Source organism: Aspergillus ruber, assembly GCF_000600275.1.
Source record: "Aspergillus ruber CBS 135680 unplaced genomic scaffold scaffold00002, whole genome shotgun sequence".
Lineage (NCBI taxonomy): Eukaryota > Fungi > Ascomycota > Eurotiomycetes > Eurotiales > Aspergillaceae > Aspergillus > Aspergillus ruber.
This window is the reverse complement of record NW_024467298.1, coordinates 986,422-1,009,244: the sequence shown is the minus strand read 5'-3', so window position 1 is coordinate 1,009,244 and position 22,823 is coordinate 986,422. Positions and strand designations below refer to the sequence as shown.

Genomic DNA, 22,823 nt, shown 5'->3' with positions numbered 1-22,823 from the left:
TTTATTCTATGATTTTTTCTTTCTTTTCGAGTTGTTCTCAACAGCTCTCCTGCTTCTGATTTTATAAGAATGAGTGATCAGCAACAGCCTGGCCTCCCAGTTCCAGGCGCCATGAACGAGACGCCACCCGTCGCAGTGACGCCGGGCGAGGATGGCAGTGATTTTTACAACACGCCATTCAACGCAGGGACGCCCTTGAGCAAAGATGTAAACAAAGAAGATGTCGCAAAAGTCTCTACTGCTGCCGAACCAACCGCTTCTCAACCAGCTCCACTAATTCCAGGATTAAATCTCGTCAATGACAACCTTCATGATTTGCAGTCGAATAGCGAATCAATTCCGGCGCAGACTACAGAAGACACTGATATGACGGAAGGAAATGAGGTGGCTAATGCGAAGTCTGAACCGCAACACGCAGTTATGCAAGATGCGACAGAGCCGACACAAGTAAACCGGCAACCGGAACCAGTACCCCAAGCTGGGGAAGCAATGGAGGTGGATCAGAAGGACGCACAGCAAAAGCAAGAGGGAGCTACAAATGAACTACCAGACGCGAACTCCTCTATCAAAACCACTGCAAACGCCGCAGAAGCTGCGCCCGCAACCGAAGCCGCTCAAAACGAAGAAGACGAACACCCTGAATGGGAGGTGGACTCGTCTCCATATGAATCATCTTCGGACGATACGACAGATTCCTCTGATGACGACAGCGACGAAGACGAAGATTACCCTATCCTCAGCGCCGAAGAACAAGCGCGGATCTTGATGCAGGCGGAACTTGGCTCCGACGATGAAGGTGATGGGAAAGGCAAATCAGGAGGCCATATCAAAACGGCAAACGAAATTTTAGAAGATGCACCACCGATTCCCGATGTCACAGTCACACCTGACATGAAGGTTGTGCACCTGGGCCATGTTCAGACCATCGTCGAGAACAATGTTCTTATCGAGGCCAATGTCTCGGGCGAATACCAGGTACTTGAGGGCGGCTCATTGCTATGCGACGAACAACGTAAGATCGTTGGTGTGGTTTGCGAAACTCTGGGTAGAGTTGAGAATCCCTTGTATACAGTCCGCTATGAAAGTATTGCTGCCATGGAGGAGCGCGGCATCTCCAAAGGGCAGAGCATCTTCTACGTTGAGCAACACTCTTCATTCGTCTTCACCCAGCCTCTCAAAGGCATGAAGGGAAGCGACGCCTCCAACTTCCACGACGAAGAAATTGCGGAGGACGAAGTCGAATTCTCGGACGACGAAACAGAGGCCGATTACAAGCGGAAACTCAAACAGAAGCGGCAGGAGAAGAAAGACGCTAGGCGTGGCGATGGCGGACCTGCAAGAGGTAGAAGAGGTCCACCAGGCCCTTCGAGGCTCAACCAGACCGAGCTTAACTATGACGATGATGCCGGTGAAGATGGCTACACCCCGCTTGCTCGCCCCAAGAATCTACACGAGATCATGGGTCAAGGAGAGGCGCCGGTCGAGGGTGACGGACCATCCGCAACGAGAGGGTCAGGCTTCCGCGGTGGCAGAGGTCGAGGCAGAGGTTCTGATCGCGGCCGTGGTGGTCGTGGCAGGGGTGGACCACGCGGTCAGGGCTCGTATCATGACCGTCGGCCTTATCCCCATGACTCCCAGGCCCAGTCTCAGCCTCAACAGCAACCTCAACCTCAACCTCAGCATCCCTACACCCAAACTCCCTACCAACAAAATCAGCCGCCCGCATTTGGAATCCCCCAACAGCAACCCCCGTTTAACTTCCCACAACAACAGCAGCAACAACAACAGCCCTATCCCCAGGCCCAATCGCCGATACCATTCCAGTTCCAGATGCCATACCTACAGGGCATCCAGCAGCAAGCAAACCCTTATCAGCAGATGCCTCCGAACCCGCAATTCAATCCGCAACTGGTTCTAGCTGCCTTGCATCAGCAACAGGCACAGCGCCAACTATACCAACAACAGTATTTGCAGCAGCAGCCTCAAGTTCAGCAAGCACCAGCTCAGGCACAAGGATCCGTGGGCCAACCTCCAGCGATAAATTTCGATCAGGTCAGGGCGCAATTGAACCTCTTACAGCAATGGGGTAATGGGAACCAAGGCCAAGGGTCTTCTCGTCCTCCGCAGTAATAGTACATTGATGATATGTCTGTTAGACATATTACGTTTGCATTCGAAGGAGCAAGCAGGGTTATGTTATGTGATTTTTGGTTTGGGATGAATAAAAGTTTTTCTACTTTGTACAGCAATTATAGACCACAATTTGCTCGATTGTATGAGCATGATGAATGAATCGATTACGGTTATTAACTATACATACAAGGTCTGCATTCCTCAGAACTCACTGGTTTTCGCGCTTTTAGCCAGAACCCAGAAGTTTTCCATCTTCCCTCTAGCCAGGACATCCTTAGCTTGCGAATCGCTTTCGCAGACACGCGCTCCTAGCCACTTCCTAAAAGCACGGCCTTTGGCTTGACCTTCCCAGAGAAGATCACAGGAATTAGTACTGAGATCCTTCAAATTCCCTTTGTCATCCTCAGCCTCTAGCCACGATGCGAGAGGCTCGCGACTTTTGTTCTCTTGGGCACCGTTAGAACCAGGGTTCTCGCCCCAGTCGATTCGGTTCAACATGAGTTTCTTGTAGGCATTGATTGAGTGTGCGCCGCCTTCGACAATCACCAGGTTCAATCGAGGGTGCATGACGCAGACACCGGTAAGAGCCTGCTGTTCAGCATTCTTGCTAATCTTGAAGCGATTTCGTCCATTCGCAAGGCTATCGATCCGATACACAGAGACGTGAATACCCCTCTCTGCGTCTTTTTCTTGCTGCGTTGCGAGTTTCTCTCGGCGTTCATCTTTGCCCAATTTACGTTCCGCGTTCATTTCTTCGTGTTTCTCGCGACGCTCTGCAATTTCACGAGTTACACGCGCTTCGACGGCAGTAGGATCCTTGACGGCTTGTTCACCCAATACCCGCATCAGGTTGGACTTCTTAACCTTTGGCGGCGGTGCTGGCTCAAGACCCAATCTGATCTTCGCTTGTTGCTCTTTCAAATCGGCCATTCTCCGCTGTCGACGAATCTTTGCTTGTTCCTTGGGTGTGAGGAACATGGCTTTTTGTTGGGGCATATGCTTCTCCTGTGGTGGGTCAAGGAGGACAGGATGTTGAATGTAAGCAGTCACTATTGTATCGGGTGTCTCGATCTTCACGTTCTTTTCATCTTCAATGGCAGAGTAGTTATCTCCGTTCACCAGACCTTCATCCCACCACTCAACCGCGGGCGGCGCGGGAACAAGGAACGCTTTTTCGACGTCCAAATCTTCATCAATACCCGCCTGTCGCGTCCGTTCCGCAATACGCTTCTTCATAGCCTCAAGCTGAGCTTGTCGACGTAGAGCAGCCGCTTGTTGCATGTATTTCCCTTTCTGATTGAAAACAAGTTGTCTTGACTGCCGCGGCTTCGCAATCGTGGTCCTCGGCCCAAGACTTGGATCAAAATACGGGTTATCCTTGATTTCTTCCAGAGATGGACCCGAAAGATCAAGTCCTGGTTTCGCAGGCATCGGGGAATCAGTGCGTCGATTGGCTGCTTTCGCTTGGGATTGTCTTCCTTTGGCGCCTCGAAAATCCGCCGAGAAATCTGAAAGCAAAGCAGGGTGTAAACCAACATCTAATCCTCCTCGAGCCTTCGGTGTGCTGTCTTCTTCCATTTCCGGAGGCAGGTAAGACGGAGGAGGAGGAGCCCTTGGCCGTTGCTGAGCCGCTGCATTGGCCTTTTCGGTAGCTGCTGCTACTCTAGCTTTCATCTGTTCCAATCTAGACATGGTAGGGTTTGGGGGAGGAGTAGAACTGGGAGTAGGCTCTGCTGATGATGTAGTTGTCGGAGATGCGCCTTTCACAGGCCCAAGTCGTGCGCGTATAGCATCTGCTCTTGCTTTTGCCTCTGCCAGCATTTTTGACAAATCGACATTGCCGCCGGCAGAGCCTCCCTGGGCAGGTACTGGAGAGCCATCGTTGGAGCGGGTCTTCTTCTGTGTATTGTTCTCTTCGTCCTCGGGGTGAGGCCGCTTCAGTATGTTGCCTGACACGTCCATGGCTCGTGTCAAAATCACTCACCCACAGATCCCAGACCGTAGCCAGTAATGCGCGTATAAAGAATGAGGTCGGGAAGAGATATATAAGCGCGTTGCGAGGGACTCAGTGGGATAGATGCAGTGCAGAAGAACTCGGTTGAGATCACGGGCCGATTCCCGATGTGGACTGAAGGCGGTGGCGCATGGCAGAAAAAAGTTCTTGGGTTAATTTTTCGCCGGGCCTTTTGGAGATCGGCTTTTCGTCCTCCAGGCCTATTCAAGAAAACAAGAAGTTTTTTTCTGTCGCGCCAGGCAGTTCTGGGAGCCATGGCGACTTTCGCACGTCCTGTGGCCTCCTCGATTGGGGGTATCGACTTTGGCGTCTATTCCAACGACGACGTCAAAGCTATCTCTGTTAAGCGAATCCATAATACTCCGACATTGGATACCTTCAACAACCCTGTTCCAGGTGGTCTTTATGATCCGGCCCTAGGCGCATGGGGTGACCATGTGTAAGTGCACTTCCTTGCGGTTCAATCGTATTTTTGCTTTTGGTGGCCTTGCCGGATCTGCTGTTATTGCAGTGTACGTGATGAGAGACTAATTGCAATCTAGCTGCACAACATGTCGCTTGAATTCTTGGTCCTGTACTGGTCATCCTGGACATGTCGAACTGCCCCTTCACGTTTATAATGTTACGTTCTTTGACCAGCTCTTCCGCTTAATCCGGGCGCAATGTATCTACTGCCATCGTTTCCAAATGTCCCGTGTTCAAATCAATACCTACGTGTGTAAGCTGCGGCTTCTACAGTATGGATTGGTCGACGAAGCCGGTGTTATCGACTCAATGGGAACCGGAAAAACGGACAAGAAGAAATCGAAAGACGAAGGCTCGGACAGTGAGGACGAAGACGAGGAGGATATGATCGAACGCAGAAATACCTATGTGAAGAAGTGCATTCGGGAAGCTCAGGCGTCCGGCAGGTTAAAGAGTCTGATGGCTGGCGCAAAGAATCCGATCGCGACGGAGCAGAGACGGACAGTGGTCAAGGATTTCTTCAAAGACATTGTCAGCTTCAAGAAATGCACCAACTGCAGCGGGTGCGTTGACGCCCAAATATCTTATAATCTTCAACGTGGGGACAGCCGCTGACATTGGACAAGTATTTCGCCAGGATACCGGAGAGACCGACACTCGAAGATCTTCCGCAAACCTCTAGCCGAGAAGTCCCGACTCGCAATGCTGCAAGCTGGTTTCCAAGCTCCCAATTCTCTGATCCTTCTCCAACAGGCCAAGAGTCTTAATCTGAAGGGGAAGCAAGCAATTGTCGACGACGAGCTCCACGGTGCAGAAGAAGAGGTGGCTCGTGGTAATGCCGTTGTCACCCAGATCGACGAACAGAAGCAAACCGCAGGCGAGACCCAGCAATTCATGCCTTCTCCTGAGGTCCATGCTGCGATGGTCCTGCTCTTTGAGAAGGAAGGAGAGATTTTGAACCTTGTGTACAGCTCCAGACCTATTTTGAAGGGTGAGTCTAAGGTCAGCGCGGATATGTTTTTCATCAAGAACATCCTGGTGCCACCAAACAAGTACCGTCCAGCTGCCGCCCAGGGACCTGGCTTGATCATGGAGGCGCAGCAAAACACAGCGTTCACACAGATCCTGAAGAACTGCGACATCATCAACCAGATTAGCAAGGAAAGGCAGAATGCTGGTTCCGACTCTGTCACCAGGATGCGGGATTACCGTGATCTGCTCCATGCTATCGTGCAGCTCCAGGACACTGTCAATGGCCTCCATGACCGCGATCGTAGCGGTCTTTCGGGTCCAGCAGCAGCTAGCGCCCCCAACGGTATCAAGCAAATTTTGGAAAAGAAAGAGGGTCTGTTCAGAAAGAATATGATGGGTAAGCGTGTTAACTTTGCTGCCCGTAGTGTCATTTCACCGGATCCCAACATTGAAACCAACGAAATCGGTGTCCCGCTTGTGTTCGCCAAGAAGTTGACTTATCCTGAGCCTGTCACCAACCACAACTTCTGGGAGATGAAGCAAGCAGTCATCAACGGACCGGACAAGTACCCTGGTGCCGCTGCCATTGAGAACGAAATGGGCCAGGTCACCAACCTCAAATTTAAGAGTCTGGATGAGCGGACAGCTCTTGCGAACCAGCTTCTTGCTCCTTCGAACTGGCGGATGAAGGGATCTCGAAACAAGAAGGTCTATCGCCATCTTACCACTGGTGATGTCGTTCTGATGAACCGTCAACCTACGCTTCACAAGCCGTCCATCATGGGTCACAAAGCTCGGGTCCTTCCTAATGAAAGAACAATTCGGATGCACTACGCCAACTGCAATACTTACAACGCCGACTTTGACGGTGACGAAATGAACATGCATTTCCCACAAAACGAGCTTGCACGATCCGAGGCTATGATGCTCGCCGATGCAAACCACCAATATCTCGTCGCAACATCGGGTAAACCACTGAGAGGTCTTATCCAGGACCATATCTCGATGGGAACTTGGTTCACATGCCGGGATTCCTTCTTTGATGAAGAAGATTACCACCAATTGTTGTATAACTGTCTGAGACCAGAAAACTCTCACACGATCACAGAGCGCATTCAACTCGTGGGTCCGACTGTGATTCGTCCGAAGCGCCTGTGGACCGGAAAGCAGATCATCACCACGATCCTTAAGAATATCATGCCCCCAGGCCGAGCTGGTCTGAATCTGAAGAGCAAGTCTTCAACCCCCGGAGACCGATGGGGCGAGGGCAATGAAGAAGGAACCGTTATATTCAAGGATGGTGAAATGCTGTGTGGTATCCTCGACAAGAAGCAAGTTGGACCTACCGCTGGCGGATTGATTGATTCCATTCACGAGATCTACGGTCATGAGATCGCGGGGAGATTGATCGGTATTCTTGGACGACTCTTGACAAGATTCTTGAACATGCGCGCATTTACCTGTGGTATCGACGATCTTCGGTTGACTAAGGAGGGCGATCGTGTCCGCAAGGAGAAGATTAGCCATGCCTCAAGTATTGGTCGTGAGGTTGCATTGAAATATGTGACTCTGGACCAGACCAAGGTTCCCGACGAAGATGCTGAGCTGCAGCGGCGGTTGGAAGAGGTTCTTCGTGATGATGACAAGCAAGGCGGCCTGGATAGTGTTACGAACGCTAGAACATCTAAGCTCTCCTCTGAGATTACGGCGGCTTGTCTTCCAAAGGGTCTAGTCAAGCAGTTCCCGCGGAACCAAATGCAGTCGATGACAATCTCCGGAGCCAAGGGTTCCGGTGTCAACGCCAACCTGATTTCTTGTAACCTCGGTCAACAAGTTTTGGAAGGTCGCCGTGTGCCTGTTATGATTAGTGGAAAAACCCTGCCATCGTTCAGGGCATTCGAGACGAACCCTATGGCTGGTGGTTATGTCTGCGGTCGTTTCTTGACCGGTATCAAGCCTCAAGAATACTACTTCCACGCCATGGCCGGTCGTGAGGGTCTTATTGATACAGCCGTCAAGACCTCTCGGTCCGGTTATCTGCAGCGTTGTCTGATCAAGGGTATGGAAGGCCTGAAGGCAGAATACGACACTTCGGTCCGCGAGGTCTCCGACGGGTCCATTATTCAGTTCTTGTACGGAGAAGACGGTCTCGATATCACGAAGCAAGTGCACCTTAAGGACTTTGATTTCTTGGCCTCAAACCATCGCTCTGTCTTGTCTTCGGTTAATCTTACGAGTGACTTCCATAATATGGAGAAATCTGAAGTTACTGATTGGCATAAATCTGCGATGAAGAATGTCCGCAAAGGCAAGCTTGATGCCAAGGACCCGGTGCTGGCCCACTATCACCCAGGAGGCAACTTCGGAAGTACGTCCGAATCGTTTTCGCAGGCTCTCAAGAATGTAAGGATAACTTCCTAGAAGGAATTAATTTACGCATAGCTAACTTGAATAACCACACAGTACGAGGACAACAATCCCGACAAGCTTTTGCGCGACAAGAAGACCCATATTGACGGTGTGATCAGCAAGAAGGCCTTCGAAACCTTGATGAACATGAAGTATCTGAAGTCCGTCGTGGATCCTGGGGAGGCCGTTGGTATCGTTGCCGGCCAGTCTATCGGTGAACCTTCCACTCAAATGACACTAAACACATTCCATTTGGCTGGTCACTCAGCAAAGAATGTCACCCTGGGTATTCCCCGTTTACGTGAAATCGTCATGACAGCTAGCGCAAACATCATGACACCCACCATGACGCTCATCCTTAACGAGGAGATACCCAAGGAACAGGCTGAGCGATTCGCCAAGGCCATCAGCAAACTCAGTGTCGCTGAGGTTGTTGACAAGGTTCAGGTTAGGGAGAGAATCGCCGCCGGCCAGGGCTACGCCAAGGCGAAGGTCTACGATGTCGAGGTGACTTTCTTCCCGCCCGAAGAGTACACCGCGGAATACGCCATCAACACCAAGGACATGCAGAACACTTTGCAGAAGAAGTTCATCCCCAAGCTTGTGAAGTCCACCCGGGCCGAGCTCAAGAAGCGTATTGACGAAAAATCAATCAAGAGTCACTCTGCTGCCCAGCCTGAAATTGGTGTGTCTGTTGGCACCATCGAACAGGCTCAGGGCCCTGACCGTGAAGATGAACCCGCCGATGATGATGTCGAAGACGACGAGGACGACGCTAAGCGTGCCAGGGGTGGTCAGAACCGTTCGAACCAGGTCTCTTACGAAGGTCCCGAAGAGGACGAAGTAGACATGGTTCGCCAGCAAGACGCCTCGGAAGACGACGAAGACGACGAAGACAACACCGGCGCTCCCTCGACCAGGAAGCAAGACGTGGAGATGACAGACGCCGCAGACGACGATGCTGACACAGACGAACAAATCAAACGCGAGGACGATATCAAGGGCAAATACGCCGAAGTCACCCAATTCAAGTTCAACCCCAACAAGGGCATCACCTGCACCGTCCAGCTCCAATATGACATCTCTACCCCTAAGCTCCTCCTCCTCCCCCTGGTCGAAGATGCCGCCCGCAACGCCGTCATCCAATCCATCCCTGGCCTTGGTGACTGCACTTTTGTCGAAGCTGACCCGGTCAAGGGCGAGCCCGCACATGTCATCACAGATGGTGTCAACCTGCTTGCCATGCGCGACTACCAAGACATCATCAAGCCGCACTCGCTCTACACCAACTCGATTCACCACATGCTCAAGCTGTACGGTGTCGAGGCCGCGCGTGCATCCATTGTCCGTGAAATGTCTGACGTTTTCGAGGGTCACAGTATCTCCGTCGACAACCGCCATCTGAACCTGATTGGTGATGTGATGACGCAGTCTGGTGACTTCCGGGCGTTCAACCGGAATGGTCTCGTGAAGGATAGCTCGTCGCCGTTGGCGAAGATGAGTTTCGAGACTACAGTTGGCTTCCTGAAGGATGCTGTGCTTGAGAGGGATTTCGATAACCTCGCTTCTCCCAGTAGTAGGATTGTTACTGGTCGTTCTGGTACTGTCGGTACTGGCGGATTTGATGTTCTTGCTCCTGTAGCCTAAGGTGGTGGATGGTGTTTTGAATGTGTTATACGCTATTACTGTTATTATTTTTGTATATGTTTGCAGATTTCGATTATGTGTATTTGACCTGTCTTATATGATACGGAGTTTTCTTAGCGGAAATTAGAAAAAAGTCATTTATGATTTTAGAGAATAGATGCCCATGCCCAATTTTAATATTAAACGACTGTGGTATCACTGGCTGCAGTATGCTATAAAATTTAAAACGCCTCTAATAGCCGTCGCTCAAAATGAATCAAAAAGGATTATTATTCTCCCAGAGACCACGATCACTCTGCGTCCATCATCATGAGATCTTCATCAATATCATCGTCAAATTCCTCGCGAACAACACCACCATTCTGACCATGATTCATCTGGTGTGCATTGGCAAGCTCTTCCCTCCGTGCTCTATCCTCTTCCACCCTTTGCTTCTCTTTATGACGCTCCAGATCTGCCATGCTCCAGGTGGAAATTCCCTCTTGATCCCTGGACTTGAAAGGCTGGGCCATCGTGCGCAGGAAGTTCTTCGCAGTCGCGACGGACATATCTGTACTGAGGTTCGTTTCACTCTCCAGCATGGCCTGACTGATCCACTTGGGGAGTTGCGTTCGCTTTTTCTGGAATCGACGGTCTGCCAGAACCATGACTCCGTAGTCGTCTTTGCCACGCAGGACACGACCCAGACACTGGGCAGCGTGTCTCATGGCGTCGAAGGAGAGGAAGTCGTTTTCTCTGATACGGTAGTTTTCACGTAGGAACTCTAGACGTGCTTTCAGGATGCGAGATTCGGTGTATTGGAATGGAACGCCGATGCACAGGACTGCACGTCCGTAGTGGTGGTCAAAATCAATCCCTTCTGAGACCTTTCCTCGGGCGACACAGAGAAGGATAGCGCCACGACCATTGCAACACGCTGTTCGGTAGGTCTCCAAAGCGAGGGATGACTCTTGGGCATCGGGGGTTTCAACAAGGATCAGCTTGTAGTTCCATATCGAGTCCAGGATACCCATTCCTTGCCACATGCTGATGATCGACTCCATGTAGAGGTAAGACGGGAAGAAAACGACGATTCCATCGGGAGTGATGCGGGAGAACTCGAGTAGAAGATTTCCATAGTTGCGCACAACACCTGGATCATTGCGTATTTGGAATGACGATGAAATCTGCGCTTGATCGGACCCACGGGTGACAACCATTGGAAGGAAAGACCGCCGTGCAAGGGTCATGCTGTATGATTCTTGCATAACGGTATCGAACCCTAGCATCTTAGGGTACATCTCAAGGGGAGATAAGGTTCCAGAAGTGATGATGACGGAGCTGAAGCGTTCAAATACTGGTTTGATCGCAATTGCGGCATCTAAACAAGTGAAATGCAATATGGGATTTGGAACCGTAGCTGCTTCGGATTCAAATGGCTCAAGGATCAGAAGGAACCCTTTGTCATAAGTCGCAACCAAAGTCGCAAATGTCGCGACTTCTTGGAGAGGCTGGTAATCTTCTATATTGATTAGCTCCAGCGTGCGTACCAGCGAAGTAAGTCGTTCGGCGCAAAACCGCAAAGGTTTCCGCTCGATGAAAGTCAAGTCCTTGACATGAGTTAAAAATGAAGGCGGTGTTTCGGAGATTGTGTGCGTGACTTTCATTCGCGTTTTCAGGTATTCGATGAACCGTCTAAGGAATGCGACAAAATGCTCCGCTCGTCGTATGTTTCCTGGCACGGCTTCTTTGAGCAGATCATCCGGAAGAACAGGGTTGGAGATGAACTGTTCTTCTTCCCTTGCCTGTTCTGCTTCCCTTAGACCTTCCACAAGCTTTGAATATTCATTTTGGAGTTTTTCTGCATCCGAACTCTTCATATCCTGTATCTTTCGTTCCAAGTTGTTGGCACCTCTTGTGGCTTTGCGCAGCGAATCCTCCGTTATGTCAATACTGAGTGATTCAATACAAACGTTGTCGATGTTGTGGGCTTCGTCAAAGACTACGATGCAGTCTTTAGAGAGCTCTCTGGACACTCGTTCGGCAATCTTGGGGTCGAGGAGGTAGTGGTAGGAATAAATGATAACGTTACAGTATGGCATCTGGTAAGAAGATCGTGTCAGAAACATAAATAAAACGGAAGGCTCTGGAATAATTTACCATGCGCCGTGCCGAAAAGTAGGGACATTGCTTGTGCTCTTCTCCGTATCTTAGAAGTCCGTCCAAGGTGAATACACCAGGTGGAACGAGGTTGTGCGGCTCGAGGAGATCTAGGTTCTAAAAGCAAGCGCAAATCAGTAAGATGATCAAAAACCAATTATCGACATGAACGTACCTCATGATATGTGCAAAGATCAACGTCTTCTCCCTTCTCTTTCTTTTCCTTTACGAACCCTGCCGTCAAGCTCCTGCACCTCGCATCGACAACTGTACCACTTTTCTCCCTTTTGACAGACGGATGTAGACACAAATTCTTTCGACTCGTTAACCCCAAAGCTCGAAAGTCTTCCGTATATCCTAGTTGCTGGGCACGAAATTCCATCAACGCTTTCAGCTCGCTCAAGGCCTTCTCAATCTCGGACATGGTTCGGGAGCAGTAGATCAGTTTTCGATGCTCCGGGTAATGTTGCTGGTAGGCGATAATCAACGAAAGCAGGGAAACCGTTTTCCCTGTGCCCGAAGGCATCTCCAACACACAATGACCCCCGGCATCAAGGGTCTTTTTGAGATCGCACATGTAGGCATATTGTTCAGGGTATATACGAGGATAAGGGAACAGCACGGGAAGATCACTGTTGGAAGATAGGACAGTTAGTGGCTGTTGGCACCTTTCGCAGTAGTTTCTCAGTGCAGATACTCACTCGATGAAGAATTTCATGGTGGCCGGTGGACGAGGATCGTCGACAGAAGCAGCCAAAGCTTTCTGACTTTCTCTCAAACCGCGGCGAGATCGCGTCGGCCTTTTCCACTTTGGGCGATCCGATGACACCAGCCCACGTGACCGCTATCGATAACTAATCCAGCAGTTCCCGCCGCCTTGGGATGGGATACAATCCAGAAAGACACCAAATCAGGTCTGAGCAGGGTTGTTTGGAGGTGAAAAACTATTCGTCTAACTGCTCAGAGAGGCCAGGCTAGCCGCACGCCATTTCCGCGCTTCTTCTCGCCCATTCCCGTCGATCTTTTTACGCATAACTTATTACTCCAACTCCCCCACATTATGAGCAAAAAGTTCAAGTCGCAAGCTTCGAGCAGTCGTGCTGCAGCCAGCACATTTGGATCCTTTGGTGGATTTTCATCTACATCCGGTGCAGGAAGAGAGCCGTCTTCCTTAACATATGTGGCCGAACCGCCGGATCTTTCGCGGATATCGGAGCCGCAACTGGCGATTGCATTCAAGAACTTTTTGAAGAAAGATGAAGTCACAAGAACAAAGTCGTTAGATGACTTGAACGACTACATTTCCTCTGTGGAAGCGCGCAGTGGGACACTGGATGATGGTTTCCTAGAGGCATGGGTATGTAGACACCTTGTGACATACAAACTGGAACGGCCTGGTGACACTGTTCCTGCAGATCAAAATCTACCCACGGGCATCGATTGACCTTTCTCGTAGAGCGAGACAACTATCCCATACAATCCAGGGCACCGTGGCCTCTCTTGTGGGGAAGCGGATTGCTCGCTATTTACCCAAGGTGATTGGGGCATGGATCGCAGGGCTTTATGACAATGATAGACCAGTTCAGCGATCTGCTGTAGAGTCATTCACGCGGGTATTCACGACTGATGAGAAGAGAATTGGTGTATGGAAGATCTATCAAAGCTCGATCCTTGAGTTTGTAGACGATGTCATTCTCCAACAGACTCCTCAGACGTTGAGTGATGAGCGGACCGTGAAATCGGACGATGCTCAAGCAAAATATGCTCGCGTGGCTGCAACAGCAATCTTGTTATTAAACCGCATCATAGGTCAGTCACGATGCTCCAGAGATAGAAATTTGCGTATATTCTGACTCGTTTGTGTAGGGAACACACCACGCGAAGAACTTGAAAAAGATCTTCCTGCAATTGAAATCTTGCTCAGTAGCAAGTCATTGTGGTCATTGTGCTCTAACGAAGACGCATTTGTTCGTCGCTCTCTTTATGCTCTTCTTCGGTCAGCTGTTGCGAGAATTCCTGAAGAACTTGACTGGAAAATCATAAGTACGGCCCTTATTGGGAAATCCTTGTCTATAGCGCAAGTGGGAGCTTCAACAGAGTTGTCCGAATCGTTGCTACAATCAACATCCGCAAGATCTCAGTTATGGACAGAAGATTACGCCGGGAAGACTTCACCCACAAAAAGGTTACTTCAGTACATCCAGAAGGGATCTCAGAGTGGGCAAAGCTCTTTTTGGCCGAACCTTTATCATTTACTGCAAGCCGTCCCGTTGAAGACACTTGCGGATATCCGCCCAGAGACTACTACTGAGAACGGTATCGGGTTATCAAGTGCCATTGCCCTGTTGGAAGCATTCCAGGAGGGGTTGAATTCCAGAGAAGAGCCTCGACAGAACCAAGCAGCAGGGTGGAAATCGTATATCAACACGGGAATATGGCTGGCGAAGATCATCCCAGAAGCCGAAAGAACAAAACTTGTTCAAGAAAGGCTGTCTCCAATACTGGTGCAACATGTACAAGCTGATCCAAACCAATCTCGATGGTCATTACCTTCTCAAATGGCCCAATCCGTTTGTGCCGATTACATTGTTACCTTGACCAAGGACGGTTATGAAAATGAATTGCACCTTTTGTGGACGGGTCTATCAGACAGCCTGCTTGAATCGGTCAAATTGTCTTCTCCGGAGCAGTCAAAGGATTTCCAAGCATCGCAAGACGCGATTTGCACCCAAGCCCAGCGTCTTCTTGGCTTGGAATCTGCAACACTCATGCGGGTATCAGCCACAAAATACGAAACCGGAGTTTCTAAGGTCTTCGAAACCACTAATTTGCCACTTCTTGACAGTTGCTTGCATGTCTTCCGGACTCGGAATGGCAAGCCGTATGGAGCAGCTGCGGTTGTTGAAGAATCAGTCCGACATATCCCCCAGATTGCTCGGCAGTCAAAAGAACTCTTGAAGTTTGTCCAAGATGATGCACCGGAGCTATTGTTCTCGCCCTCTGCGGATCGCATAATTACCATTATTTTGTCTTGTCGCTCTTGGCATGGATATGGCTCTAGTTTCGAGAAAATTATCGAGCAAGTGATCCAGCTCGAGCCCGAGCAGTCGAATGCACTTGTTCTCCAGAGGCTGTTAGCGACTCTTGACTTCAAGGATATTGGTGATAAGTCTGGATTGAACTTGTTGATTATGCGGGCACTAGACAGAGCTTGCAAGGGCAGTGGTTTTCACTGGCCAATTGTCATCGCGGTTCTTCAGAATCCCACTTCGCATGGCGAATTGACGGACTCTATTTTCTTGTCCATCATTGATTCATTGTCCGCTGAAGACAGAGTGGTTGATACCTTGGACGGGCTCTCCCAGATTGCAATGTCTGTCCCAGCTGCCATAGTAAAATTTCAGAGTGGAGCCAATGGCTCCAAACTGGCTGGCAAGCTTCTTTTCCTTTCGGAATCTGGTGACGAAGAGGTAGGAGACCTTGCTGAGTCTCTGACCAACACATTGAAGGAGACTGTGATGGGTGAGACAAGTAACAAGTCAAATATCGAAATCCTCCAACACAATTTCGATCACGTTAACGAAGAATCACTTTCGTGGGTGCCCTCTTCCTTCTAATTAGACAAAGGCATCTATGTTGCTAACTCCTTGCAGGATCGAGTCCTTGCTGAGCATCGCGGAGGAATTGCTGCAGAACCTCACACCCGAGGAAGCAAATCAGACGACAAAGAGCGTACTTCCTTCAGCTCAATCCTGGGAGAAGGCTTTGGAACCGTTCCTTCAGCTGCCGCCTCGGTCCTCGACTGCTATAACAAATCCCATTGGGGGTACAATACATCTCATCGATCGTGAGCTACCCGAGTCGTTCTGGGAACAGTATAACAGTATCTCGCGTGATGCCAGTCACTGTTCTGCTGCATTCCGTCTATCCTATTTTACAACCAAGATTTTGTCTTCGTTTGCAGTCACGGAGCATCTCGGCGCGAAAGAGTTTGAGGTCTTGTTCTACAACTTACCCTTGGCTATACAGCTTGTTGAAGACGACTTGAACATTGAGAAATGCAACGGCATAACTGGAATTCAACTAGCAGAGCAACGAGAGGAATACTTGGAAATTGTGAAAGAGGGCAGGGAAGTCATCTACGAGTGGATACAGTCGAACACTCAGATCGGTGATGAAACAGTCTCATCCAGAGTAATCACATCCTGGATAAGCAAATTGGAGAAGCTTGACAGTAGTTCACCAGTGAACTACCGGATCGGCGAGGCATTTGTGAAGGTCATGGCCGGCGCGGACTCGTCGAAGACAAACAAATGGCCGGAAGATGTCACTCAACTATGCAGGGACACGCGGACTGCAAATGCCATTCGCTCTGCCGCCTGGATGGGAGTTCTACGGCAAGCTGTGGTATCAAACCCTGCCGGAACACGACTGTGCAATGAGCTCGTTGCCGATTCTACAGGACTCAAAGTTGAAGATGAGCGGAAGGATGGTCAGTCGCCATGGAATTTCTGGACTTTACTATCTTTTGCTAATACATGACAGGTCTTCGAAAATTGGTATTGCTTAATCTTCTCTTTGCAGAGGGACAAAGCGTGGCTTCATCTATCCCAACTCAGCGATTGGTCTTCCTGGTCAAGCATCTTATGTCATGCCTCCAGTCCGAGATCAAGTCCCAAGGACTCAAAGCGGAGATCATGCGTACTTTGACTTTCGTGCTTCCTTGTCTAAGCGAAATTTATGGTTCGCACTGGGAAGATAGTATGGAGATCTTAAGCTCGACCTGGCGAGAAACAGGCGGCGGCGATGAGAGTCTACCGGTGCTGAAGACTTCGTACAGACTCTTTGCATGTTTGAAATTGATAGTGGATAACGAGGAGAGCAATGACGATGTCAAGGATGCTTGGTCTGATCGCAAGACGACTCTTTTCAATAACTTAACATCGACCCTCAGGAAGTTCGGTGAGTACTGGTTTGCCTTCTTTCTTTTGGTTGACTAACAAACAATAGACTCCTCAACCACCTTCCATAAACCTCGTGATGTGACCGTCGAGCTTCTGTGCAGTTTGCTCAACACTATTCCAATCAAGAGCTTGGAACATGTAAACAAGATATTCCCTCTTCTGACTGCCCAAAGCCGGACCGTCCAGCGTGCTGCTTATATTGTGCTTCATCGGTACATTCCGGAGGTTCAAGAGCAGGTGTCGTTTGATGTCGCCTTGTCCAAGTCCACCGCGAGACTTCCCCTTGAGCTACTGTCTTTGCTCTTGGAAGCCCCGACAATGGAATCGATCAATAATTCCGATGGGGAGGACAAGATGTGGACTGGCATTCGGTCATATCTACTCAGCTGGAAGGTGGTGTTTGACCACTTCACCAACGCGGTATCTTTCCTCGTCTATGTCTAATCAATAACTACATGTGCTAACATCGACAACAGTCCTTTGCTCTGCAAGAAAATTACGTCACAAACATCAAGGAAAATGACAGTTTGATCCCGTTGCTGGAATTCATCTTCGACTTCCTTCAGAAATCACATGGAAAGATTGTCGATGCTTCCAAATTCGACATTCGCACTTTCGAACCTGACCAGGCGGAGACTGCGGAGAAAGAAACACAGTGGCTTCTCATCCACCTGTACTTCTTGTGCTTGAGGCACTTGGCCAACATGACCAAGAACTGGTGGATCGATGCTAAGAAGCGCATCAAGGGACCAGTGGAAGCCTGGACAGAGAAATACATCTCTCCCTTGATTATTGAAGACTCTCTTCGCGGTGTCTCGGACTGGGTTTCAACACAGGATCCCAACGAAGAACGGGCACTGGCTGTCAAGATCTCCCCCAAGACAGCGGAGATCATCGCAAGCATCGAAGTCGATGAAGAATCACCACCTGTCGCTATCTCCCTCTCTCTACCTCCCGCCTATCCTCTTCAGCCTGCCCTAGTCGTCAGCCGGAGTCGCGTCCTGGTCGATGAGAGAAAGTGGAAGAGCTGGCTGCTCACAATCCAAGGAGTCATCATGTTTGCCAATGGCAACCTTGAAGATGGATTGATGGCATTCCGACGCAACGTACAGGGAGCGCTTAAGGGACAGAGCGAGTGCGCGATCTGTTACTCGGTCATCTCGACGGACATGCAGACCCCGAACAAGCGGTGCGCTACTTGTAAGAACACCTTCCACTCTGTTTGCTTGTTCCGGTGGTTCAAGAGCAGCAACCAAAGTACTTGTCCGCTGTGTCGGAACAACTTTGTTTATGTATAAAAGCGTTTCTGGGCAGTTGTATAGTTTATGTATATCGTTGTATTGCTAGACTTGTGTAGCTAGATAGATAAGAGAGACAACAATTCAGCGCGACCTCTTATGTCACCGCTGCGGGGAAGATCTCCCCTCACAAAATTCCCCACGAAGACCTTCCACTCTCCTAAGAGAGAAGCACAATCCCTCTAAAATGTCCGCACCCCAAATCCCAAACCTCAACAGCCTCCGAAAAAGGGGAGCTCCAGGTCGCCTCCGATCTCGTGGTGGCGGGGTCGGTCCCGACGCATCATCAGCCTCCAAAGACCGCGTGGTACAAAACACAGATAACGACGCCAGTGTGTCGCGGCTAAGCGCAGTGCAATTGGGATATATCGAGGATCGGTTCGCGCAGCCATTGACGCCTGCTGGGTTAGAGACGAGGAGGTTCCCTATTATCAACAGAGGTGTGTGCGTGGTTCTACGGATGAGTGAGGTGGGATGGCAGTTGGCTAATTGGGAATGGTTATGGATAGGAACGTACGTTCGAACGACTGCGATTGATTGTCTTGTCTCTCAATTTGTCGAGTCGTATACAGAACAGCATGCGAAGAAGCAGATTATTTCGCTGGGAGCAGGCACAGACACGCGTGTTTTTCGATTGTTTTCTTCGACAACACCGCGCTCCGATCTGGTATACCATGAAATCGACTTTCCAGCCAACACCGCAACCAAGATCAAGGCTATCCACTCATCACCCGCTTTACAAGGAGCATTAAGGAATGCCTCTAGCCCCGGGGTACCAAACGACATAGAGATCTCAGATACCGGAGACGCACTCCATTCACCCCGCTACCACATCCACCCCCTCGACCTACGCTTACTATCCAAGTCCACACCGGACCCAATCCCCACGCTCCAAGACATCGACCCAGCCCTCCCAACCCTCCTCATCTCCGAATGCTGCCTCATTTATCTCCCCCCCGACCAAGCAGACTCCGTCGTCCACCACTTCACAACCACCATCTTCCCACCAACTACACCGTTGGGTCTGATAATCTACGAACCCATCCGCCCCGACGACCCCTTCGGCCGGATAATGGTATCCAATCTCGCAACGCGGGGTATCCATCTGCAGACGCTGAATAAGTACGCTAGCTTGGAGACGCAGCGGAGGAGGCTACAAGAACAGGGTTTCCAGGGGGGGCAGGCGGCTGCTGATATTGATTTTATATGGGAGCGGTGGGTGAGTGAGGAGGAGAAGGAGAGGGTTGCAGGTTTAGAGATGTTGGACGAGATGGAGGAGTGGAAGTTGTTGGCGGGGCATTATTGTGTTGCTTGGGGATGGAGGGGGGAGGTGTTTGATTGTTGGGGGGATGTTCAAGAGCAGGAATAGTGCTGAGCTGGACTGTACATTGACGGATGTATGGATATATTCCGAGCGTGTACTTCGTAGGATAGAGGCCTTAGCGGAAGTATAAAGGACTAGTCTCGGTAGAATCGCATCGGCTACGGCGCATAGATCCGCGTTCAAAGTTCGGTGGTCAATAGAACCCAAAGCATCAAGAATCCGAATTTCCGGGTTTTTCAAAGGATTTAATTGTGATGTACCTGCTAATCTAACCCACTCTGTACTACTGCTACCCATCATCTGCGAATCTCGCGGAACCATCAAGTAACTGTCCCTGGCGCTTCACGCGCCGGCCCCGATCCGCTACTAGTCCTCAATACAGTTACTTTTTTCTTCGCATTCCCCATAGCCTTACGACGCCAATACCCCCTCTTCCTAAGCGCAGGAACCAGTATATCCTCAGAAACTCCCAGCCCAAACTCCTGAATCACCCTACGATAGGGCAGACTATGATTTTCCTCGGAGGCCGTGTACCAGGCGATAATCCCATCGACCTTGTCATCGGATAGTTTTGAATAGTCTCCCGCGGGCCTTCCGAGGCGTGAGTTTCCGGTTTATGCAGGTATATTCGCCTTGGTTGTGGGTTACGCCGAGGTGGGCGACTATTTATTGGTAAGAGTGGCCTGCGTCTTGGAGGATGGAGATTCGGAGGCGATCGGAGTTCTGGCGTGGAGGGGTTGATGGTACTTTGGACATAGTGTAGGGATTAATGCCATACAAGTACTTTGTACCTCTCGGTCGACTGCTTCCATCACTCACTTGCCTACAGAGCAACCAGTGCAGTTGTTCGTATGCATGCTAGGTAGGCGGTAGCAAGGTTCTTCTGCTAGTTTAACAATCCAATCCTACTCGGCTATACGAACTGCGCATTGCTGTGATGCTCGAATATGTTTCGAGTTACATCCGATTCAGTCTATGCAAACCCGTCCGTGCATAGCTGACCCCTATTCCGTAGTTCCTTTCACTCACCGTTAAGCCAAAAGTAAGCAATCCACGCGATAGTAGTAAACAACGACACTGACAGCTCCATGATAGGAGGCATCGCCCATTGGTCTGTCGGAGATTAGCCTCGCACACCCTATGAACCAGCGATGCCTCCGCGGAACCCCATTGGCAGACCCCTGGATTAGCGTATTCTAGCCTGCCAATGGTGTAGCGGGGAATCATGGATAGGGCAATTTAGCCTCATTATTAGCCCGTTTAGGAAAGTCATTATTCGACGTTGGGTCCTGTTTGGGTTAAGGTGGCTTTGTAGGTGGGCTGGTCCCTGTTTTCTTTAATTTCTTTCTTGTGCTTGTTTTTATATTGCACCCCCGACGTTTCTTCTCTCTCTCTCTTTTTCTTTCTTTTTTCTGTGGTCTTTTTGGTCTTTGGTCTTTGCGGTTGTTGTGCTTTTTTTACTGACCTTAGTCTTTCGTTCGTTGCGTTCTGGTTGATCCGTCGATCCCATTCGCCCATCCTCATATTCCGAGGGTAAAGACCGAAGCGAGTATATATACTAGAGAATCGCAAATCCCACCATGAGATTCGAGATGGCATCCTCGCGCGCATTCGCGCTCCTCTGTCTCCTCGCCGGCGCCGAAGCCGCCCATCACAACAACCATGCACACAACCGCATCCACAACGACGGAAAAGTGAAGGAGTCGCTTGTCAAGAAGTCTGGAAAATGCAAATTTCCCTCCGATGCCGGGTTGGTCGCCGTCACTCCAGGCGCTGTCAATGAGGGTTGGGCTATGAGTCCGGATGAGTCGTGTACTCCGGGCAACTATTGTCCGTACGCTTGTCCTCCGGGACAGATGTCTATGCAATGGGACCCTAAGGCTACTTCGTACTCGTATCCGATGTCGATGGTAGGTGAATGCTCAAATGAGGGTAAAACAAGAGCTGACTGGCATAGAATGGCGGTCTCTATTGCGATGAGGACGGAGAAATCCAGAAGCCATTCCCCGACAGGGCTTACTGTCAGGACGGAACTGGTGCCGTGAGTGTCCAGAACAAGTGCAGGTCGCCAGTCTCCTTCTGCCAAACAGTGCTTCCCGGGAACGAAGCCATGTTAATCCCGACCTTGGTCAACGAGTTGGCCACTCTCGCTGTACCAGACCCTGACTATTGGTGTGAGACCTCCGCTCAGTAAGTTTATCCGTTTGTTCTTGCTCAACAATCGAATACTAACAGGTCAGCTTCTATATCAACCCACCAGGCGTTCAATCCGAAATCGCTTGTGCCTGGGGCACTTCGTCCAACCCATACGGCAACTGGTCTCCTTACGTGGTTGGCGCCAACACTGACAAAGATGGCCGTACCTTCGTTAAGCTTGGCTGGAACCCGGTCTATCTCGAGCCCGCTACACCTTTTCGTGACATCGTCCCTGGCTTTGGTGCTGAGATTCAATGTGAAGGCGACAACTGTGAAGGGCTTCCCTGCAAGATCGACCCGAGCAGCAACGGCGTTAATGAAATCACTGGCGAAACTACTACAGATGGTGCCGGAGGTGGTTCCTTCTGTGTGGTGACCGTTCCCAAGGGCGAAAAGGCTACCGTTGTCGTTTGGGAAAAGGATTTCATTGGCGATGACGATGATACCTCGTCGTCCACCACGGTGGCTATTCCGACAAGCACTTCCAGTTCGACTTCCAGCACCAGCTCTTCGTCGCCATCTACCAGCTCGTCTGTCTCCACCACCACGCAGCAATCGGCAAGCAACACTCCCTTCCTGAGTTTGGATCTGGGTATCTCGATTGGCATGTCGACCAGCATTCGCTCTGCATCGGCCAGTTACACATATGAGCCGCATGTTTTCATCGAGTCGGAAACGGCTGCAGCTGTATCTGCAACGCCTGCTGTACAGACAGCCAGTCCTACTTCTTCGACGACCCAAGACAGCACTGAAAACAGTGACAGTGGTGCAGCCACAACCACTGTTTCGCTGTTCGCTATAATGCTGGGTGTTTTTGTTGCTGTCTTGCAGCTGTAAGGCACCCTCCAGCATCCGACCATCAGATGGCCACCCATTCTCTTCTCCATATTGTCACATTGTCCATTCTTGACTTTCCTTGACGATTAACGTATCCGCACGTTGACGACCTTTGATTTGCTTCGATCCACTTAGTTATATACCTTTTTGTTCTTCTTTTCTTCTTTGGCAGCTTTTTGCTTGACAGCATTCTTGGACGATTCATTGACTTGAGGATTTGATTTGATTTGATTTGATTCTTCAGCCAGATGGCCTTTTACCCTTTTCCCGGATAATTTTAATGTTTATATTTTAAGAGAGTGGAGTTGCGTCTATAAATATAGAGTGTGAAGCTGTGAATGTAATGATGTCTAGAGTTGGTTTCCTAAAAGGTCACTTGACCGGTCTAGCCCGAGTAGTTTCCCCGCCCCCCCCCCCCCCCCCCC

At 50.1% G+C, this 22,823-nt stretch overlaps 8 protein-coding genes across 8 annotated transcripts; 5 read left to right on the top strand and 3 right to left on the bottom strand.

The window, feature by feature from the left end:
* Positions 1 to 111: 111 nt before the first annotated feature.
* Positions 112 to 2,130, top strand: EURHEDRAFT_446424 (RNA-binding snoRNP assembly protein NAF1; the record flags this gene model as incomplete). The annotated part of the gene is made up of 2 exons (XM_040783598.1): positions 112 to 417; positions 496 to 2,130. The coding sequence occupies 2 exons, from the start codon at positions 112 to 114 to the stop codon at positions 2,128 to 2,130; spliced, it is 1,941 nt and encodes a 646-aa protein (XP_040642813.1).
* Positions 2,131 to 2,200: 70 nt separating this feature from the next.
* Positions 2,201 to 4,210, bottom strand: EURHEDRAFT_408377 (U4/U6-U5 snRNP complex subunit PRP3). Its single transcript, XM_040780815.1, has one exon. The coding sequence runs from the start codon at positions 4,093 to 4,095 to the stop codon at positions 2,335 to 2,337; it is 1,761 nt and encodes a 586-aa protein (XP_040642812.1). The 5' UTR covers positions 4,096 to 4,210; the 3' UTR covers positions 2,201 to 2,334.
* A 132-nt stretch (positions 4,211 to 4,342) lies between these two features.
* EURHEDRAFT_470690 (DNA-directed RNA polymerase I core subunit RPA190) lies at positions 4,343 to 9,808 on the top strand. The gene is made up of 4 exons (XM_040785312.1): positions 4,343 to 4,586; positions 4,690 to 5,175; positions 5,239 to 7,987; positions 8,048 to 9,808. The coding sequence occupies exons 1-4, from the start codon at positions 4,402 to 4,404 to the stop codon at positions 9,638 to 9,640; spliced, it is 5,013 nt and encodes a 1,670-aa protein (XP_040642811.1). The 5' UTR covers positions 4,343 to 4,401; the 3' UTR covers positions 9,641 to 9,808.
* On the bottom strand, positions 9,729 to 12,533 carry EURHEDRAFT_408375 (TFIIH/NER complex ATP-dependent 5'-3' DNA helicase subunit RAD3). Its single transcript, XM_040780814.1, has 4 exons — positions 12,481 to 12,533; positions 11,955 to 12,411; positions 11,780 to 11,896; positions 9,729 to 11,721 (listed from the first exon to the last, which is right to left on the bottom strand). The coding sequence occupies exons 1-4, from the start codon at positions 12,495 to 12,497 to the stop codon at positions 9,931 to 9,933; spliced, it is 2,382 nt and encodes a 793-aa protein (XP_040642810.1). The 5' UTR covers positions 12,498 to 12,533; the 3' UTR covers positions 9,729 to 9,930.
* Positions 12,534 to 12,839: 306 nt separating this feature from the next.
* On the top strand, positions 12,840 to 18,041 carry EURHEDRAFT_374194 (ubiquitin-protein ligase RKR1; the record flags this gene model as incomplete). Its single annotated transcript, XM_040778609.1, has 7 exons — positions 12,840 to 13,136; positions 13,195 to 13,588; positions 13,646 to 15,374; positions 15,433 to 16,271; positions 16,325 to 16,741; positions 16,790 to 17,163; positions 17,220 to 18,041. 7 exons carry the CDS (start codon positions 12,840 to 12,842, stop codon positions 18,039 to 18,041), a joined length of 4,872 nt encoding a protein of 1,623 aa, XP_040642809.1.
* A 187-nt stretch (positions 18,042 to 18,228) lies between these two features.
* Positions 18,229 to 19,410, top strand: ppm1 (protein C-terminal leucine carboxyl O-methyltransferase ppm1; the record flags this gene model as incomplete). The annotated part of the gene is made up of 2 exons (XM_040783671.1): positions 18,229 to 18,481; positions 18,551 to 19,410. 2 exons carry the CDS (start codon positions 18,229 to 18,231, stop codon positions 19,408 to 19,410), a joined length of 1,113 nt encoding a protein of 370 aa, XP_040642808.1.
* A 275-nt stretch (positions 19,411 to 19,685) lies between these two features.
* On the bottom strand, positions 19,686 to 19,949 carry EURHEDRAFT_447378 (uncharacterized protein; the record flags this gene model as incomplete). The annotated part of the gene is made up of 1 exon (XM_040783665.1): positions 19,686 to 19,949. A coding segment is annotated over one exon (264 nt), but the record flags the coding sequence as incomplete, so codon positions are not given.
* Positions 19,950 to 20,768: 819 nt separating this feature from the next.
* Positions 20,769 to 22,754, top strand: EURHEDRAFT_408373 (SUN domain-containing protein). The gene is made up of 3 exons (XM_040780813.1): positions 20,769 to 21,275; positions 21,323 to 21,555; positions 21,606 to 22,754. The coding sequence occupies exons 1-3, from the start codon at positions 20,946 to 20,948 to the stop codon at positions 22,396 to 22,398; spliced, it is 1,356 nt and encodes a 451-aa protein (XP_040642806.1). The 5' UTR covers positions 20,769 to 20,945; the 3' UTR covers positions 22,399 to 22,754.
* The last annotated feature ends 69 nt before the right edge of the window (positions 22,755 to 22,823 follow it).

Excerpts from the sequence above, each read along its gene's own strand:
- EURHEDRAFT_470690 (XM_040785312.1), top strand. The coding sequence starts at position 4,402 with ATGGCGACTTTCGCACGTCCTGTGGCCTCCTCGATTGGGGGTATCGAC. Across the intron at positions 5,176-5,238 it reads AAATGCACCAACTGCAGCGG|TATTTCGCCAGGATACCGGA; the intron begins GTGCGTTGACGC and ends ACATTGGACAAG. Across the intron at positions 7,988-8,047 it reads TTTCGCAGGCTCTCAAGAAT|TACGAGGACAACAATCCCGA; the intron begins GTAAGGATAACT and ends ATAACCACACAG.
- EURHEDRAFT_408375 (XM_040780814.1), bottom strand. Across the intron at positions 11,897-11,954 it reads ATCTTTGCACATATCATGAG|AACCTAGATCTCCTCGAGCC; the intron begins GTACGTTCATGT and ends GCTTGCTTTTAG. Across the intron at positions 11,722-11,779 it reads ACTTTTCGGCACGGCGCATG|ATGCCATACTGTAACGTTAT; the intron begins GTAAATTATTCC and ends TCTTCTTACCAG.
- EURHEDRAFT_408377 (XM_040780815.1), bottom strand. The coding sequence starts at position 4,095 with ATGGACGTGTCAGGCAACATACTGAAGCGGCCTCACCCCGAGGACGAA.
- EURHEDRAFT_408373 (XM_040780813.1), top strand. The coding sequence starts at position 20,946 with ATGAGATTCGAGATGGCATCCTCGCGCGCATTCGCGCTCCTCTGTCTC. Across the intron at positions 21,276-21,322 it reads ACTCGTATCCGATGTCGATG|AATGGCGGTCTCTATTGCGA; the intron begins GTAGGTGAATGC and ends TGACTGGCATAG. Across the intron at positions 21,556-21,605 it reads TGGTGTGAGACCTCCGCTCA|CTTCTATATCAACCCACCAG; the intron begins GTAAGTTTATCC and ends CTAACAGGTCAG.